At 38.6% G+C, this 20,359-nt stretch overlaps 2 protein-coding genes across 3 annotated transcripts in view; one reads left to right on the top strand and one right to left on the bottom strand.

Annotated features, from left to right (window-relative positions):
- LOC124510813 (zinc finger protein 160-like) overlaps positions 1–20,359 on the bottom strand; it is a 339,108-nt gene that overhangs the window by 282,536 nt on the left and 36,213 nt on the right. The gene's annotated exons all lie outside the window — the stretch shown is intronic.
- LOC124510827 (zinc finger protein 677-like) overlaps positions 1–20,359 on the top strand; it is a 62,134-nt gene that overhangs the window by 10,024 nt on the left and 31,751 nt on the right. The window contains exon 4 of one of the 2 annotated variants that reach the window (XM_047077494.1): positions 18,709–18,768. In XM_047077494.1, coding sequence (XP_046933450.1) covers positions 18,709–18,768 — 60 coding nt within the window. Of the gene's footprint in view, positions 1–701; positions 5,331–18,708; positions 18,769–20,359 lie in introns of those variants that run through there. The other variant, XM_047077493.1, reaches the window with a different exon arrangement.

Consider the following 20,359-nt stretch of genomic DNA (forward strand, 5'->3'; position numbering starts at 1 on the left):
TATGCTCCTCCCCACAGTGCAGAAGGACCCCTCTTCATACACAGTACAAGTTGCTGAAGACTGCAACTTGATCTGGTGTTTAATAATAATGTGTGTTTAATAATGTATGAGAATATGATGAAAGAAAGAAGATATTTTAAGAAACCTGTATATTACAATCTAAAAATTGGTAGCTCTAGCAGGTTAAGTTAGTGAGTAATCACAGTTACACAAAATAATAGTCTCTGGAATTCTAAAGAATTCTTCCTTGAGAACTAAAGACAATTTACATTCCATAAGGAACACACAGTAAGAGAAATGAAACATGTGGAGATTCACTAAATTCTGAAATATCAGGTTCAGGTGAACACACATTTTTTAAAGATTAAGAATTACGGAAGATAGAAATCTTTATGACTATATGCACAGTGTAAAATCGCCGGTTTATAGATGAGCTCTTTAATCATGAAGTATTTCATTATACAGTTATATGGCCAAAAAATATGGATAGTGTATACTGTATGCTTGGAAAAATGACGTTAAGATCAGAGAAACTATTAATATGGAAAAACTTATAAAAAGAAAACTTTAAAATGTTGTATACTACAGTAGTGTTTGACGACCATGCTTGAGAAACTTCCTATGGTCATTATAAAGTGCTATTTTGGTGTGTAATTATGTAATTTAGTAGAAAATATTTACCTTCCAATTCTATTTGATAGGAAGCCCTTCTGCTGGATTTACAGTCAAGGAATTATCACCAGTAGAGAACATTAATAAAGGAGAATTTTACCACTTAATAATACTGGAGAGAAATGAAAGTCATGGCATCAAGGATTTTGATCTCAAGGAAGTCTGGGAAAATATGCACGAGTTAGAGAGTCAGTGGGAGTATGATGCAAGAAATTACAAAGTAGTGCCTTTGACCCAGGACAAAAAGCTCACTTGTAGAAAAGACCAGCAAGTTAATCAGTCCTCAGTTACTCTTCCTGAAAAGCAGAGTGTTTCTGTAAGAAATAATACGTACCAGTATTTCATGGATGATGAGCCACTTACAAGGACTTTGTTAAAACGGGATGGTAACAGAAGTGGTTCTGGAAACCAGTACATAAACTGCGTGGAAAATAGAATTGGATTAAGTTTGCAGGCACATCTGGCTGAACTCCAGAGATTTCACAGTGAGGAGAAAATGTATGAATGTAATCCAACTGAGAAGTCTGTCAGCAATGATTCCTCAGCCTCACCACTTCAAAGAGTTCCTCCCAGTTCCAAAAACATTTGGAATAAATCTAGGAAGATTTTTAAATATCCTTTGTTACCTGCACAATACAAGACAGCATACACTAGAGGAAAATATTACAAATGCAATGACTGTGGGAAGACTTTTAGCAAAAGCTCAAACCTCATAAGTCATGAGAGAATTCATTGTGGACAGAGACCTTACAAATGTAATGACTGTGATAAAGCCTTTACATACCGTTCAAATCTTACTCGACATAAGAAAATCCATACTGGAGAGAAACCTTACAAATGTAACGAGTGTGGCAAAACATTTACCCAATGTGCAAACCTTACTAGGCATCAGATAATACACACTGGAGAGAAACCACACAAATGTAACATGTGTGACAAGGCTTTTAACCAAAGTTCGAGCCTTATGGCACATCGGAGAATTCATACAGGGGAAAAGCCTTATAAATGTAATAAGTGTGATAAGGCTTTTATCAAACGTTCAGACCTTTGGTGTCATGAGAGAACTCATACTGGGGAGAAACCTTACAAATGTAGTGAGTGTGGCAAAGCCTTTGCTGAGCGTTCGAATCTTACTCAACATAGAAGAATCCATACAGGACAAAAACCTTATAAATGTAATAAATGTGATAAGGCTTTTATCAAACGTTCAGACCTTTGGGGTCATGAGAGATCTCATGCTGGTGAGAAACCTTACAAATGTAATGAGTGTGCCAAAGCTTTTTCCCATTTTGCAACCCTTAGTACACATAAGAAAATACATACTGGAGAGAAACCACACAAATGTAATGTGTGTGACAAGGATTTTATCCGAAGTTCAAGCCTTAGGAGACATCAGAGAACTCATACAGGAGAAAAATCTTATAAATGTAATAAATATAATAAGGCTTATATCAAACATTCAGACCTTTAGAGTCACGAGAGAACTCCTACTGGAGAGAAACAGATGTAATGAGTGTGGCAAAGCCTTTACGGAGCATTCACATCTTGCTCAGCATAAGAAAATCCATATTGGAGAGAAACCTTATAAATGTAATGAGTGTGGCACAGCTTTTAGTCAATTTGCAAAACTTACTAGGTTTCAGAAAATACATAGTGAAAAGAAACAGTGTAAACCTGATATGTGTGGCAGTGCTTTTATTCAAAACTCAAGCTTTGGGGATCATCAAAGAACTCAGGAGAAAGAAACCTTGCAAATAAAATGAGCAAGTGTTCAGGCCTTACTCAACATCAGAGATTCCATCATGGAGAGGAACCATATGAAACTAACGTATGTGGCAAAGTTTGCAACCAGGGTTCACACCACACCTGGTATCAGAATATAAATGTCTGAAAGAAAGCACACAAATGGAATGTATGGCAAGGCTTATCCAAAGCTCATAGCTTGCCGACCATAATTCTTGCTAGAGAAAAACCTTACAAATGTAATGAGTATGATCAACTTTATAAATTGTACAACTTTGGGGAAGGGGATAAAAATAATTGAATGGGATTAAGAGGTACAGACTTTCAGTGATAAATGTACAACTTTGTGGTTGCAAGAATTCACATACAATGGAACCCATACCAGTGTGTCATGGTCTTTACCTCAGGAAACACCAAAGATTTCATACTGGAGAGAAACATTACAAATGTAATGAAGGTGATAATTTGTTTACCCGATCCTTTGAAAGGACTACAGTAAGAAAATTCATACTAGGGGGGGAACTAGGTTTATTTACAGCATTAACCAATCTTAGATGTTAAATTCCACAGAAAATTAGAATTATTTAAATTCATGAGATGAAGTGTTTCAGTGGGACAAGTATATCTGTGGAAGGACCTAATCATCTTCTGTTTAAATCTTTTTTAAAGATTTTATTTTCCACTCTACACCCATCAAGGGGCTAAAACTCCCAACTCTGAGATCCAGAGTCACATGCTCTTCCGACTGAGCCAGCCAGGCACCCCTATAACTTTTTTTCTAAATCGTTTGATTGTCCTTGAGATTAGATTATTATTGATGACTTATAACCTTAAGTTTGGAATCCTCTGATGTTATACTTTAATTACATGCATTTCATTTGTCCACTGTGGTGGTCTCAGAGAATCCTGGATCAGTCAGGTGAAAGGAGCCTGTTTGATTAGGTCGGGTTCAGTAATAGTATATACCCTGGAAGAACTAGGATGCTAATTTTAACATAAGTTTTAGTATAAATTTGAGAGCATGAGGAGTGGCCGGAAATAGATGTAAAACTGTTATCTAAATTGCCATGTTTTCTGTGGTCACAGCCCCTTTTCTAGATTCGTTGGTATGATTGAGAGGCTTTGCTGATTTTATTACAGGGAAGGATTCTCTGTCAGATGATCATGAAACAGTAGGTTGGCACACTGAGAGAATGAGATTTTCACATGAGAATGATAGGTTACTAGGGATGGCATGTGTGGTAGAAAAAATGGATGGAGAATGATGGTCTTCCCTCTTTTGAAAGGTGATAGCTATTGTGTATCATGGATGAGTAAAAATGAGTCTCATGTTTGGAAACTGAAGAGAAAGTTCTAGAGGAGATTTTAATCAAAAGAAGCAAAGTAGGGGCGCCTGGGTGGGTCAGTATGTTGAGAATTCGGCTGGATTTCGGCTCAGGGTTGTGGGATAAACCGCATTGTTAGGCTCTCTGCTGAATGTGGGACCTGCTTAAAATCGTCTCTCTCTGCCCGTCTCACCTATTCATGCTCTCTCTGAAAAAACAAAACAAAAACCTAAAGGTAGTGTGCTTGTGAAAGATTCAAAATTGGCCACTGAAATTCCATTTTGATACTATTGTATTTAGGATACCCTGTGTTGCTTAGTGAGTGAAAGCTTTTGTGTAATGCTGAATGAATCATGTGCCTTCTCTTAGCCCAAGTGCATCCCAACTCATTGGGGCATTTCATAATGAATACTAATAATACATCCTTGGGCTCTCTAGGTTGAATGTGATCCATAACAATTCTTTTCCATGTTAGATTCAAACCTACAGTTTTGGAAATAAATATTCATAAGTTGAATTTGAGAGTTATGCACTCAATAGTATATCCCAGATGATTTTTTTAGCTCTAATGAAAATACCATAGCAATGCAATTTCAAACTCACCCCCTACAACCTGCCTTCCCATTCATGAATATACACTGTATGATTATATTTCTACATGCCTTTTGTGCTGAAATGAGACCCGTGTGTTGTACCTTTACAATAAATGAAAATATAAAAGTCATAGGCATATGAATAGTATTAGGAACTAAAAGAGTATTTCAGAGGTAAGGATAAAGGTAACACAATCTATATTTTGTGCTGGAGTGCTCAGGGAAATAATTTGAAAATATAAATCTTCATGAGTTTACTGTCAAGAATGGACATACACAATGGGAATCTTTTGATGACTAGAAATCTCACATATTTACCCTCTAAGACATTTTTTGCTAGTTGCACTTAGGCTTACTCCACTGGAACAGGATGTTTGGATGTAAAGAATGATGACTGCCTACAATTAAGTGTTCACAGAATGTTTATTACATAAAGATACTTTCTCAGAGCAGAGTAGACTTCTCAAGTTCTGAAAATGGCTAGGGAAAAGCAGGAATGGTGGCTACTTTGTTATGATGCATACTGTGTGGGGCCGGGGTGATAGTAATTTACAGTGTGAATTTACAACTACTGCCTAGGGAAGGGCCTCTCAGGCTTCTCTCCATAATAGTACAAGTAGACAAAATCAATACCTAGTGACTGAAAGAACTAGTCAGTTTTGCAGAAGCTTTTCTGCAAGTATCCTTGAATTCTCATGGGTTTATAAGAACAAACATTTATTTCTTCCTCCTATCACATCTATCATTATTCACCCTTCCTTCGTTCTGTCATTGAGTCTGGGATTCACAGTAGAACTTAAGTCTATGTGGGACATAACCATTCTTGCACCAGGGAGAAGAGAGGGTTAGAAGAACCAAACAAAGGTTTTAAAGTTTCCATTTACAATTAAAATGTGTCAATCTGCTCACATTGGTCAAGCTGTCTATTAATTGGGAAGAAAGTATAATCCCCTCAACAAGAAGGAAGGGTTGCCTAAGTCAAGTGGCCAAGTTGATATCAAAGAGCAGAGACATATACTCTCACAAGAGGGTGATAATTAATTGGAAATATTAAAATGTATGATAGCACAACTTCTATCAGAAATCATTTGTACCTTCTTTGTATTTCACACAAAATACTTTTATCCCAAAAGAAAAACAAAACTCTACCCAAATGTGACTATGGTCACACATGAGGGTCTTGTAACAGTCTCATGAAATTCCTCTTGGTTGAGACCCTTATGTAGAGTCCTCATTCCTAACATATAGTGGAATACAAAAAAACTCAATAAACCTTCCCATTCAGAAAAGAAATGGAAAGGAGGGACCCCGAATTCTTCCCCATCTCCTAAGGTCTTCCCCTTGTGCCCTGTAGACAAGACCCTCCCCACCAACCTCCAGAAGCTTGCCAAAACCGTGCTCTGTTTGGTTTGAATTGACCTATGCAGCCTGAGCTCAGAACCTCAAAGCATTCCTTTGAGGGACCCTAATAAAGGCATGCGCCCTTGGTCCTGCCCTAGGATCTCTGCCTGCACCCTGCCTTAATCTTCTCACACAACCCCCATAGGTGTGCAGAAGAGCTCCCCCACGATCTGTGAGTAATAAACTTCTCTACTTTCCCTTATAATCTGTTGAACCATGGCTCACCATCTGACATCTAGAACTCTACCTAATAAATACTAGTACAACAAAGTCACAACAGCAACACTAGGCAATTCTGTCAAACCTACAAAGAATTAACAGAAATTCTCCACAATTTATTTCAAAAAATAGAAGAGTGAATGCTTTTCCCAACTAAATGTATGAGGCCGGTATTAGCATAATTCCAAAACCACACATAAACATTAAGGGTGGGGTACGGGTGGGGAAGATAACTACCAAGCAAATCCCAAATGAAGGTGCAAAAATTCTTAGCAAAATATTAACAGAAGTCAGCAATACACAGAATTGTACACTATGACTAGATAGATTTATTTGAGGGACAGAAGGCAGTTTCAAATTCCAGTCAATATAAGCCATCATGTTAATAGGCTGGACAAGAAAAACCACAGGATCCTATCAATTGATACAGAAAAGCATTTGATATAATTCAGTGCTGTAAACTTTCAGAAAGCTAGGAAGAAAGGAAAATTTCCTCAACTCAGTAAAGAACACCTGTGAAAATCTTACAGCAAACTTCATACTTACTGGTGAAAGATGGGATGTTTTTCCCCAGAGACTGAGATCATGATAAGGATGTCCACTATCACCACTGATATTTGACATGTTTTTATAAGTTCTAGTCAGTGAAGTAAGGGAAGAGATGCAAACAAAAGTAAAGAGAGAAAAGATAAAATAGTGTAGCTACTTGCAGAAGACATCATGGTTGTGGTAGGCTGGATAACACCCTCATTCCAAAGTATGGCCATGTCCTCGTGCCTATCACATGGGACTGTTACTGTAATGTTGTAAGGGAGTCTGCAGATGTGCTCTGGTGAAGATCATGAGGTGGGCGATTATGCTGGATGATCTGGTAAATGCGATATGGTCCCGAGGGTCTTTATAAGAAGAATGCAGGTAGAGTTACTCATGTAAAGGTTGGTGGAGTGATGACAGAGGTAAACAAGATTGAAGATGCTGTCTTGCTGGCTTTGAAGAGGGAGGAAAGGGACCATGAGGCAGAGAATATAAGCGGACTCCGGACATGGGAGGGTGTCTTTGGAAAACTATCTGTACATCTCTTCTGCCCATTTCTTCACTAGATTATTTGTTTTTCAGGTGTTTGGTAAGTTCTTTATAGATTTCTTATACTAGCCCATTATCCAGTATGACATTTGCAAATTTCTCCCATTCTTTCGGTTGCCTTTTTGTTTTGTGGATTGTTTTCTTTTGCTTTGCAGACACTTTTTATCTTGTTGAGGTCCCAGTGGCTTATCTTTGTTTTTATTTCCCTTGTCTTAGGAGACATGTCAAGTAAGAAGTTGCTGCAGCTGAGGTCAAAGAGGTTGCCTGTTTTCTCCTGTAGGATGTTAATGGTTTCCTGTCTCACAGTTAGGTCTTTCATCCATTTTTAATTTATTTTTGTGTATGGTATAGGAAAGTGGTCCAGTTTCATTCTTCTGCATGTTTCTGTCTAGTTCTCCCAGCACCATTTGCTACAGAGACTGTCGTTTTTCCATTGGATACTCTTTCCTGCTTTGTCGAAGATTGGTTGGCCATACTTTTGTGGGTCAATTTCTGGGTTCTCTCTTGTATTCCATTGGTCTGTGTGTCTGTTTTTATGCCAATACCATACTGTCTTGATGATTACAGCTTTGTAAGATAGACTAAAATCCAGGATTGTGATGCCTCTGGCTTTGATGTCTTTTTCAACATTACTTTGCTTACTTGGGGTCTTTTGTGGTTCTGTACAAATTTTAGGTCTTTTTTTGTCTATCTCTGTGAAGAATGCTGGTCCTGTTTTGATAGGGTTTGCATTGAATGTGAAGCTTGCTTTGGGTAGTATAGACATTTTGACAATATTTGTTCTTTCTGATCCGTGAGCCTGGGATGTTTTTATATTTCTTTGTGTCTTCTTCAGTTTCTTTCATGAGCTTTCTATGGTTTTCAGCATACAGATATTTTATCTCTTTGGTTAAGTTTATTCCTAGATACTTTATATTTCTTGGTGCAATTATAAATGGAATCAATGCCTTGATATCCCTTTCTGTTGCTTCATTATTGGTGTAGAGAAGTGCAACCAATTTCTGTACATTGATTTATATCCTGGTACTTTGCTGATTTAATGTATCAATTGTAGCAGTTTTTTGGTGGAGTGTTTGGGTTTTCCATGTAGAGTGTCATGTCATCCGTGAAGAGGGAACGTTTGACTTCTTTGGTAATTTGGATGCCTTTTATTTCATTATGTTGTCTGATTGCTGATGCTGGGACTTCCAACACTGTGTTAAACAACAGTGGTGAGAGTGGACATCCCTGTTGTATTCCTGATCCCAGGGGGAAAGCTCTCAATTTTTCCTGAGATTGATACTAGTTGCGGGCCTTTCATATATAGTTTTTATGATGTTAAGGTATGTTCCTTCTATCCCAAATTTATTGAGGCTTTTTATTAAGAAAGGATGCTGTATTTTGTCAAATGCTTTTTCTGCATCTATAGACTGGATCATATCGTTCTTATCCTTTCTTCTATTAATATGATGTATCACACTGATTGATTTGTGAATATTGAACCAGGCTTGCATCCCAGGAAGGAATCCCACTTGATCATGGTGAATAATTCTTTTAATGTACTGTTGAATTCAATTTGCTAGTATCTTGTTGAGGATTTTTGCATCCATGTTGATCAGGGATAGTGGCCTGTAATTCTCCTTTTTAGTGGGGTCTTTGGTTTGAGGATCAAGGTAATGTTGGCTTCATAGAGTGAGTCTGGAAGCTTTCCTTCCATTTTTATATTTTGGAACAGCTTGAGAAGCATAGGTATTAACTCTTTTTAAATGTCTGGTAGAATTCCTCCTGGGAAGCCTTCTGGCCCAGGACTCTTATTTGTTAGAGTTTTGATAGCTGATTCATTGTCTTTGCCTGTTATGGATCTGTTCACATTTTCTATTTCTTCCCTTTTGTGTTTTGGTAGCTTGTGAGTGTCTAGGAATTTGTCCATTTCTTCCAGATTGTCCAGTTTTGGGCATATAATTTTTTTTTAATTTTTTTTTAATGTTTATTTATTTTTGAGACAGAGAGAGACAGAGCATGAATGGGGGAGGGGCAGAGAGAGAGGGAGACACAGAATCAGAAGCAGGCTCCAGGCTCTGAGCCGTCAGCCCAGAGCCTGACGCGGGGCTCGAACTCACGAACCATGAGATCGTGACCTGAGCTGAAGTTGGACGCTCAACCGACTGAGCCACCCAGGCGCCCCAGGCATATAATTTTTTATAGTATTCTCTAGTAATTGTATTTCTGTGATGTTGGTTGTAATCTCTACTCTTTCATTTATGATTTTATTTATTGGGGTTCTCTCTCTTTTCTTTTTGAGAAGTCTGGCCAAGGGTTTATCAATTTTGTTTATTCTTTCAAAAAATCAGCTCTTAGATTCATTGATCCCCTCTCCTAATTTTTTGGATTCTATATTATTTATTTCTGCTCTAATCTTTTTTATTTCATTTCTTCTGCTGGCTTTGGGCTTTTTTATTTTTGCTGCTGTCTTTCTAGTTCCTTTAGGTGTAAGGTTAGGTTCTGTATTTGCGACCTTTCTTGCATCTTGAGATAGACCTGGATTGCAGTGTATTTTCCTTTAGGATGGCCTTTGCATCCCAAAGTGTTTGGATTGTCATGCATTCATTTTCTTTTACTTCTATATATATATATTTTGTTTCTATATTTAAAAAAATCTCTTCTTTAATTTCCTGGTCAATCTGTTCTTCTTTTATTAGGATGTTTTTTAACCTCCATATATATGGGGGCTTTTCAATTTTTTACTTGTTTTTGAGTTCAAGTTTCATATGATCTGAAAAATATTTATGGTATGATCTCAGTCCTTTTATACTTGTTGAGGACTGTTCTGTACTTGATGAAGGCTTTTTTTCACCCAATATGTGATCTGTTTTTAGAGAATGTTACATGTACCCTTGAGAAGAGTATGTATTCTGCTGCTTTTGGATGAAAAGTTCTGAATATATATGTTAAGTCCATCTGGTCCAGTGTGTCATTCAGAGCCGTTGTTTCCTTATTGATTTTCTGCCTAGGTGATCTGTCCATTGCAGCACAGTGGAGTATTAAAGTCCCCTACAATCACAGTTTTAGTATTTATACATTTATTTATGTTTGTGTTTGATTTATATATTTGAGGGCCCTCAGGTTGGGGGCATAAATAATTACAATTGTTAGCTCTTCTTGATGGATAGATCTCTCAGTGATGATATAATGCCTTTTTCATCTCTTGTTACAGTCTTTGTTTTAAAATCTAGTTTGTCTGTTATAAGTATGGCAACTCTGGCTTTCTTTTGACATCCATTAGCATGATAGATGGTTCTCCATCCCCTCACTTTCAATCTGCAGGTATCCTCAGGTCTAAAATGAGTCTCTTGTAGGCAGCATATAGGTGGATATTGTTTTTTTTGTTGTTGTTTTTTTTTATCCATTCTGATACCCTGTGTCTTTTGATTGGGGTATTTAGTGCATTTATATTTAGAGTGATTATTGAAATATATGGATTTAGTTTCATTGTGTTATCTATGTGTTTCGTGCTTGTGATGATGGCTCTGGTCTTTGTAGTCTCTGCTGCTTTTCACTCACAGAGTCTCCTTTAGGATCTCCTGTAGGGCTGGTTTAGTGGTCATGAACTCCTTTAGTTTTTGTTTGTCTGGGAAAGCCTTTATCTCTTCTCTTCTGAATGACAGCCTAGCAAAGTAAAGGATTCTTGGCTGCATGTTTTTCCTATTCAGCACATTGAATATTTCCTGCCACTCCCTTCTGGCCTGCCAAGTCCCAGTGGACAGGTCTACTACTACCCTTCTGTGTCTACCCTTGTAGGTTAAGGCCCATTTGTCCCTGCCTGCTTTCAGAACTTTCTCTTTGTATTTTGCCAGTTTCACTATGATATGTTGTGTTGTTGGCTTGCTTTTGTTGATTTTCAGTGGCATTCTCTGTGCCTCCTGGACTTGGATGTCCATTTCCTTCCAAAGATTAGGGAAGGTCTCAGCTATAATTTGTTCAAATAAACTTTCTGCCCCTCACTCTCTCTCTCTTCGTTCTGGAACTCCTATGATACAGATATTATTTTGTTTCATTGAATCACTTAGGTCTCTAATTCTCCCCTCGTGGTCTAGTAATTTCTTTTCCCTCTTTTTCTCAGCTTCATCATTTTCCATAATTTTATCTTCTATCTCACCTATTCTCTCCTCTGCTTCTTCCATCCTTGCTGTCACTGTATCTTCTTTTGCATCTCATTTAAAGCATTTCTTAATTCATCATGACTATTTCTTAAGTCTTTGATCTCTGCAGCAATAGATTCTCTGCTGACTTCTATGCTCTTTTCAAGCCCAGCTATTAGTCTTATGACTATTCTAAATTCTTGTTCAGATAAATTGTTAAATCTGTTTTGAGCAATTATTTTGCTGTCATTTCTTCCTGGAGTTTGTTTTGAGGATAATTCTTCCATTTCATCATTTTGGCTAGGTTTTTGTCTTTTATGTGTTTTAATAGCTTGTGTGTCCTGCACCTGCAAGTACTACTATATTAAAAAGGGGTCATGGGGCGCCTGGGTGGCTCAGTTGGTTAAGCGACTTTGGCTCAGGTCATGATCTCATGGTTTGTGGGTTCGAGCCCTGTGTCGGGCTCTGTGCTCACAGCTCAAAGCCTGGAGCCTGCTTTGGAGTCTGTGTCTCCCTCTCTCTCTGCCCCTCCTCTGCTCATGCTCTGTCTCTCCCTCTCAAAGATAAATAAACCTTTAAAAACTTTTTTAAATTTAAAAATAAATATAAAAAGGGGTCATACACTGTCCAGAATCTGGCACTTCAGGAAGTGTTTTTAGAGTGTGTTGTGTGCACTCTGTTGTTGCAGCTTTGGCTGTTCAATCCCACTGCTCATAGTGGTGGATTGTTTGGACCTTCCACTAGGTATGCTTTGATTTGGAAAAAAAGGGGGGAAAGGGGGGGGGAACCTTATCCTGTACAGAGAGAGAAATCAAAGGGGTGAGAAAAAAAAGACCAGGCAGAGAATCAAAGAAAATATAAGACTTAATCCAGAGAGAGAGAGAAGAAAGTAAAGAAGGAGATATAGAAAAGGTGAAAGAGAATAGAATAAAAATACCTCATCAAACAACCAGAACAGAGAAAGAAAGGGAACAAAAGACTATATATGTATGTATGTATGTATGTGTGTATGTGTATGTGTGTGTGTTTGTGTATATATATGTATATGTATATATATGTATATGTATATGTGTGTGTATATATATATATATATATATATATATATATATATATATATAAAAGCAGATCAGAAACTGTGAACCTGAATCCAAAGGGAGAAAAAAAGAGGACAGTAGAAAGAAAAAGAAGAGAGAAGAGAAGAGAAGGAAAAAAAAGAGAAAAAAATAATTAAAAACTCAAAAAATAAACAGACTAATATACAAAACCACAGGCCAGTTGTCTGTCAGTGCCTGGGACTGATGGCTTTGCTGGTCTGGAGGAGAGTCCATCTTGCTTGTTCAATGTCAGTCTCATTCCAGTAGATAAGCAGTTACCAGCCACGACGGAGGGGCGGGGTTTGGTGTAAGCAGGTCCTGCCTCCACTGGGGGCTCTGTCCTGTTCCCTGAAGCCTCACCGTGTTAGTGATAGGGGGATAAATGATAACACCCCAGTCTCTCCTCCCTGGACCAGGTGTCTCAAACCACACTGTTCAGTGGTTTTGTTTTTCATGAATTTGATGTAATGGGGCACAAAAATAACGTTACTTTCTATACAAGTTATATGTTATATTTATTCCAATGGGAAATTAATGAAATGTGAGCACTAAAATATTCCATGCTAGGAAGAATGCATTCTCCCCCCCCCACCACATGCGCATTATTACTGTCTTATGTTTATATCCATGGAGGACCTACTACCTGCCAGGTGCCAGTAATATGGAAATGGGTAAAACACAGTTGAAAATCCCAAAAGAGCCCTCACAGAGTAAAGTAGATGGTCTGCCTGTCCTGCTTCACAGTTTCCCGTGCCTCTTGGGTGCTGTGCTGGGATTGAAAACCCAATGTCTTAAAGAATCCAGCACCCCACAGATCTGGTTTTAAGGCAGAGCCACTCTGCGCAGCCGACAAAGGGCCAGTGGCTGACACTGGCAGGGTCTTTTGTCCTTGGGGGCAATAAACCCTCTTCCCACAGTACTCGAGGGAAGGGACTTCTCTCTCCCAGTGTTCTCCCAAAATCCCTGCTGCACCTTGAGCCGGCTGCCCTTCATCCCAGGCGCTCACAGCAGCAGCTCTGGTCCAGAGAAAGTCGTGCATGCCTGAAAACTCTCAACTTTAGCTTTAAGGCTGTTTGCAAAATAGAAACTGGTTTCTCCCAACTTTTGGTTCTCCTGCCCCTCGTGCGGGGAGATTTTTCTCTTGTCCAAGTACAATCTCACACTTCCACAGTCTCTCTTTCTCTTCCTTTTGTCTCTCTACAGAAGGCGTCCCCTCCCCTCCCCTGCCTATACTGCCCACAGCTTTGTCTATCCCGATTCGCAAACACACACCTCTGTCCTGCTGAGTGTCTCAGTCCACCTGTGGAGATTATTCTGTCACTCCACCGACTGATTTCCTGGGTGTTCTAAGTGTTCTGACTTCAATACAACTGTGTTTGAGGGAGGAGGGAAATCCCGGTCCCCCTACTTCTCCACCATCTTGACTACTCCCTCTGGGAATTTTACAGTTTTATGACTCATGAGTTTAGGTGTCTGATCCATTTTGAGCTAATTTTTGTGTATGATGTAAAATAATGAACCAACTACATTTTTTTTTTCATGTGGATATCCAGTTTTTTCAGATCTTTCATTGAACAGACTGCCTTTCCTCCACTGAGTGCTCTTAATACCCTGGTGGAACATCATTTACTATATACAGAAAAATTTCTGGCATCTGTATTCCATTTCGCTGGTCTCTGTCTTTCTTTATGCCAGTACTACACTGTTTTGATTACTTTAGCTTTTAATAAATTTGAAATAAGGAAGTGTGAGACCTTCAACGTGGTTCTTGTTAAGTTGTTGCTATGCAGTGTTCCTTGAGATTCCATATGAATCTTAGGGTAGGATCATGTACTTCATCAAAAGATTTTATTAGGGATTGTATTGAACCTGTTGATTGCTTTGAAGAGTATTGACATCTTGGCAATACTAAGTATTCCAATACATGAACTTGGAATATCTTTGCATTTATTTGTGTCTTCTCCCCAAATTTCTTCAGCAGTGTTTTTAGTAAGAGTGTACAAATCTTTCCTCCTAGGCTAAATTTAAGCTTAATTATTTTATCCGTTTTGATGCTATTGTAAATGGAAATGTTGTCTCAATTGCCTTTTTGGATTGTTCATGGATAATGTGTAGCAACACAATTGATTTTTGCATGTTGGTTTTCTCTCTTGCAATTTTTCTAGATTCATTCTTCAGTTCTAGCAGTTATATGTTTTGTGTCTGTGTATGTGTGTGTAATACACAGGATTTTCTACATATAATATCATGCTGGCTGTGAACAGAGGTAATTTTGCTTTTGCTTTTTTATATTTGAATACCTTTTATCTCTCTTCCTCTTTTTGCAGGGGCGGCTATCTGTTACGGCTAGGACTTCTAGTAGTACGTTTTATAGAAATAGAGCAGGCATCCTTGTATATATAAACTCTGTGAGTCTACTCACAGGGTTGGAAAAATGCTGCTAATTTAGCTGAATAATTTAAAAGCAAATTAGTGCTGTTAGATGCACTGAATATTGCATGTTTTATAGTAGACTCAGAAGTCTTACAAAAGTAATATACATTAACAAATATACATTAACAAATGTAATGAGTGTGGCAAGGCTTTTAGCAGGGATTTACACCTTTGACTTCATGAGAAAATTCATACTGGAGAAAAGCCATACAAATGTATTGAATGTGGCAAGGCTTTTAGACAATGGTCTGACCTCAGGATTCACCAAAGAATTCGTCCTGGAGAGAAACCTTACAAATGCCATGAGTGTGGCAAAGCCTTTACTCGAGGCTCACCCCTCACCAGTCATCAGATAATCCATACTGGAGAGAGCCTTATAAATGTACTGAATGTGGCAAGGCTTTTAGGCATTGCCTTGAACTCAGTGTTCACCAAATTGTTCATATTTACAAATGCAACAAATGTAGCAAAGTTTTAAATTAGTACTCTTCACTAGATGTGAGTAAATCTCCTGGAGAGAAACCACACATGTGTAATGTGTGTGGAAAGGATTTTACCCAAAGATCAAAATTGCAGGAACATACTAGACCATATACCTTATAAATGCAATGAGTGTAGCAAAGCTCTTAGCTTGAGTTCCAAGTATTTTGCAACAAGAGTCCATGTTGAAGGGAAACCATGTAAATGTTTGTGGCAGAGCCATTTTCCATGCCTTACAATGAGATTAGAATATATACCTTTCAGACAAACCACACAAAACTAATGTGCATTAGTCTTTTGCCTCAAGGTCAAAACTGTGGAACGTCAGAGGATTTATATTGGAGAGCCACCTTACAAATGTAAAGAATATCATAAAATTTCAATAAATTGTCATGCCTTTAGAGTAATGAGAGAATTTATTCAGGGGAAACTATACCAAATATGCTGAATGTGGAAATACTTTTAAAAAACCGTGTGTCCTCAGGATTTGACAACAAATTTGTACTGGTGAGAATCCTTGCAAATCCTTACAACTTTGGTAAATATTTTGACCAATTCACAGAACAGACCACACATTAGAAAATCCAGGAATAACTGGATCCAGCTGGAATAACTAAGTCTGTAGGTCTCAGTGATTAATGTGAAATGTTACACACTGCAAAATAATTATGTCACAAAATGTTAAAACATGTATATCACGGGAACAAGGATGTGTGGAAGTAGCTCATGATTTTCTGTGTATAAGATATTTGAGTTTTCTTGAAAAGGCTACATTACTATTTATGAGTTTCACCCTCAAGTTTGAAGTCTGTTGATCTTAAGCCTTCCTTACAGGCCTTTCCTGACGGTCTCTGAGGAGCAGTCATAAGATGAAGGGGCCTACTTCCTTGGGTGTGACCCATTCATATCCATGTTCCCTAAACTACAAGGACATGGAGTTGTCAGATTCAATTTTGTGTGAATGTGCATTGGGGAGGGGCAGAGAATAATGCAAAACCACCATAGAAGTCATCCTGCTTGTTATGTTCAAGGCATTCTTCTCTAGATGGACGCTTCTTTAGATGAGTTACAGGGACTGACCTTTTCATGAGATGATGGTGATAGTTTGTTTGCTAGGGATGGATTATGTGGTAGAAACAACGCAGGGGAAGATAGTAATAGCTGTGCTATACTATCAATGACAAACTGATGGATCATTAATGCCATTTCCCATTTCTTGGAAAATGAAGAGAGCAGTTATCTGAGAGGGCAGTTGAATCAAAAGAATCAGAACAGTATGTGCATGATTCATACTTAACCCCTGCCATTACATTTTGCTACTGTTTACTTTGGAATGTATCACAAGTCTCATGTTTTCATTAATGAAGTTTAAATAATTTTTCTCCATAACCCTGAAGGAATCATGTTCTTTTTCCAACATAGTTTTATCCCATCTCTATAGAGTACTTTGTAACACATAGTAACAAGGTGCCATTAGGCTCTCAAGGTTGAAAGAATCTATAATAATTTCCTTCCATGATGGAATTAAAGAATGGACAGTTTGAAGATTATATACTTAACACTTTGCATTTGAGTTGTTCTCTCCACACTTTGCCCCAGGATATTTATGTGGCTATAATAAAAAATGCCACAGCAGTGCAAGTTCAAGACTCTGATTCCCTAAAACCTGCCCCCCATTCAAGAATCTGCACCATATGATTCTCTTCCTTCATGTGTTTTGTGCCCAAATAAAACCCATGGTTTCTAACATGGTTTAAATAAAGTGAAAATAGGAACATAGTACACATGAAAAATTCAGAGATAAAATTTCAGCAATAAGGCTAAAAATAATTGTTTTTAGCTTGGAGCACTAAAGAAGTAATTTAGAATGAACAGTATACAATGGGAGCATTTGTTTCATAGTTAAACTAGAAATTTCACATATTCATTGCCTAACACATTTTTTGTTAACTTCCACTTGTGGCCGTCCACTGGAACAGATGGAACCCTAACCAAAGTTGGGTTTGGATATCGAGACTGGTGGTGCCATGCACTAAAAGTGTGATGAGAACACGTACTGTAATTAAGATTTCTAGGGAGAGCACAGACTTCCAAGCTGGTCAAAAAAAAAAAATGGCTTGAGGGAACAGGAAATGGTGAGTGGTTTGGTGTGTTTTGGGTGGTGACTGGGTGGAGCTGGGGGAGGATGCCTTCTGTGGTTTGAACTTCCGGCTGATACCAAAGGAAGCACCAGGCTTTTCTCTCAGCTTGGGCAGGTGGGCAGAACAGATGTGGTGGTGAGGCTTAAAAGGTGTCAGTCATCAGCCACCAAAAAATGGATACTCTTTAGTAATACACTGAATATGTAGTCTTGAAACTCCTGATTTCTTGGTTGGGAAAGACAAACTTTTCTTCATGCTAATTTGTTACATTCCTTTTCCTTCTGTACACCTAGATTCCATTGTATGATGTGCTTGTTGATATGCTTATAGAATACTATTGAGATAAATTGCCTTAAGATATTTTTATGCTAGCTTAATGAAGATGTTTGGAAATGTTTATTAGATCATAAATGTTACTAAACAATTTTATTAGAACAATTTTCCAGAGGATTTTAAAATGTGAATTTCAAAGTATGGTCTTGAACAATTCATTCCATGGCTCATTTTCAACTGTAGTAAAACTTCTTTTTTTTATACAATTTTCCCTTGTCATTATCTTTTCTTTCCACACGTTGTGACCCAGATTATATGTTTCATTTACATTTTTTTTCCCAGTTTACACCAAGGGATACAGAAGTCAGTGGGTTGTTGGGAGACTCTTGTGATGTGAAAAATGCATATGAGATGGTGACAGGTACAAAGTAGGTGCTAAATCTGAAGAGTTCCTTCAGGTCTTGAGTGAAATAACTTGAAACATCTTAACTGTAGTAGTTGGCTGTGGTCTGGTGCTTGGAAACCAAGTGTGTGGAGGTTAACGAGCACACAGTGAAGTAAATGAAAAAGTAAATAAAAAATGAAAAATGATGAATAAGATAGAAAGTCCCCGCGATTCCAACCCCGGTGTCTGACAAGGAGATGATGGCCTCAGTTGCCTGGAGGCCATTCTGCCATTTCCCAGTGACTGATTCTTGTCTTCAGAGCCACAGGTCCCTGCACTGGAATGTGGGCTCATATTTCTTTTACTTTTTCTTTTCTAAGCAATCATACATGGATTGTTTTTGAGTAGGTTTCATGCCCAGCTCAGAGCCTAGTGGACGGCTTGAACTCCTGACCCTGAAATCAAGACCTGAGCTGAGGTCAAAGTCAGACACCTAACCAACTGAGCCACTCAGGCACCCCGGTATTGTACTTTTAATTTCAGGTTCAAGGTGTAAATTGCTAGTATATAGAAATGCAGTGGATTTTTGCATGCTTCTGTGTTCTGACACTTTGTAAATTTTCGTTCTTCTAGAAATTTTTGTACGTTCCTTTGTATTTTCTATACATACCACTTCAAAAATATTCCTGTTGATGCTGTGACAAATTACCACAGCCTGAATGACTTTAACAAATTTATTCTCTTACAGTTCCGGAGGCGAAATGTGTAAAATGGATCCATAGCGCTGTGCTCCGTCTGGATGTGCCAGGTCAGATTTTGTTTCCTTACCTTCCCATGTCTGGAGGCCACTTATATCCTCTGCCTCATGGTGGTCCCCTTCCTCCCTCTTTGAAGCCAGCAGGATAGCATCTTCAAACGTGTTTACCTCTGTCATCACTTCACCAACCTTTACATAAGTAACTCTACCTGCATCCTTCTTATAAGTCCCTCGGGACCATATCGCATTTACCAGATCATCCAGGATAATCGCCCGCCTCATGATCTTCACCAGAGCACATCTGCAGACTCCCTTACGACATTTACAGTAACACTCCCGTGTGATAGGCACAAGGACGTGGCCATCCTTTGGGATGGGCGTGTTATCCAGCCTAACACAACCATGATGGCTTCTGCAAGTAGCTACACTATTTTATCTTGCTTTTCTCTCGTTACCACTTTTGTTTACTCCTTTTCTGTCACTGACTAGAACTTCTGATAACATGTCAAATATCAGTGGTGAGAGTGGACTGGACGTCCTTGCCTTGTTTCCAGTCTCTGAAGAAAAGCATCCAGTCTTTCACTATTAGGGATAAAGTTTGCTGTAAGTTTTTTGCAGGTGTTCTTTACTGAGTGTAGGAAATTTCCCTCTGTTCCTAGTTTTCTGAAAGTTTAGATCATAAATAGGTGTTGAATTTTGTCAAATTCTCCTCTGTATCAATTGACAGGATCCTGTGATTTTTCCTGTCCAGCCTGTTAATATGATGGCTCATACTGCTGGAATTTGAAACTGCTTTCTGTCCCCCAAATAAACCCATTTGGTCATGGTGTACAATTCTTTCTGTGTATTGCTGACTTCCACTGTTAATAGTTTGCTAAGAATTTTTGCACCTTCATTTGGGATTTCTTTGGTAGTTATCTCCCCCTGCCCCCTTAATGTTTTTGTGTAGTTTTGGTATTACGCTACTACTGGCCTCATACGGTTAGTTGGGTAAAGTATTCATTCACTCTTCTATTTTCTGAGAGAAATTGTATAGAATTCCTGTTAATTCTTTGTAGGTTTGATAGAATTGTCTAGTGTTGGTGTTGTGACTTTGTTGTACTAATATTTGTTAAGTAGATTCCTAGATGTCAGATGGTGAGCCACGGTTCAACGAGAGATTGTAAGGGAAAGTGAAGTAGAGAAGTTAATTACTCACAGATCGTGGGGGAGCTATTCTGCACACCCATGGGGGTCGTGTGAGGAGATTAAGACAGGGTGCAGGCAGAGATCTTAGGGCAGGACCAAGGGTGAAGGCCTTTATTAGGGTCCCTCAGTGGAATCCCTTGGGGTTCTGGGCTAAGGCCACAATGGTCAATTCAAACCAAACAGAGTAGGGTTTCGGTAAGCTTTTGGAGGTGTGTGGGGGGGTATTATCAAAAGGGGACAAGGGGAAGACCCTGGGAGATGGGGAAAGTCCTATCAGGAAAGCACGTTTGCTTCTGTCTCCATGGGCTCTTATCTAGGGTATGTGTTCAAGGGAAGGGCTGGTTATCATTTCGAGGTCCCTACAGTCCAGTCCACCTGGCTACACAGAATGGATGCTGAGGAACACTCAACACTCACTCTGTGTGCCTGCAGGTTTCTTTTTCGGGAGGGAATT

Source organism: Lynx rufus, unplaced genomic scaffold (genome assembly GCF_022079265.1).
Source record: "Lynx rufus isolate CCGP_SWC_20201006 ecotype Redwood Valley unplaced genomic scaffold, mLynRuf1.p SCAF_16, whole genome shotgun sequence".
Classification (NCBI taxonomy): Eukaryota; Metazoa; Chordata; class Mammalia; order Carnivora; family Felidae; genus Lynx; species Lynx rufus.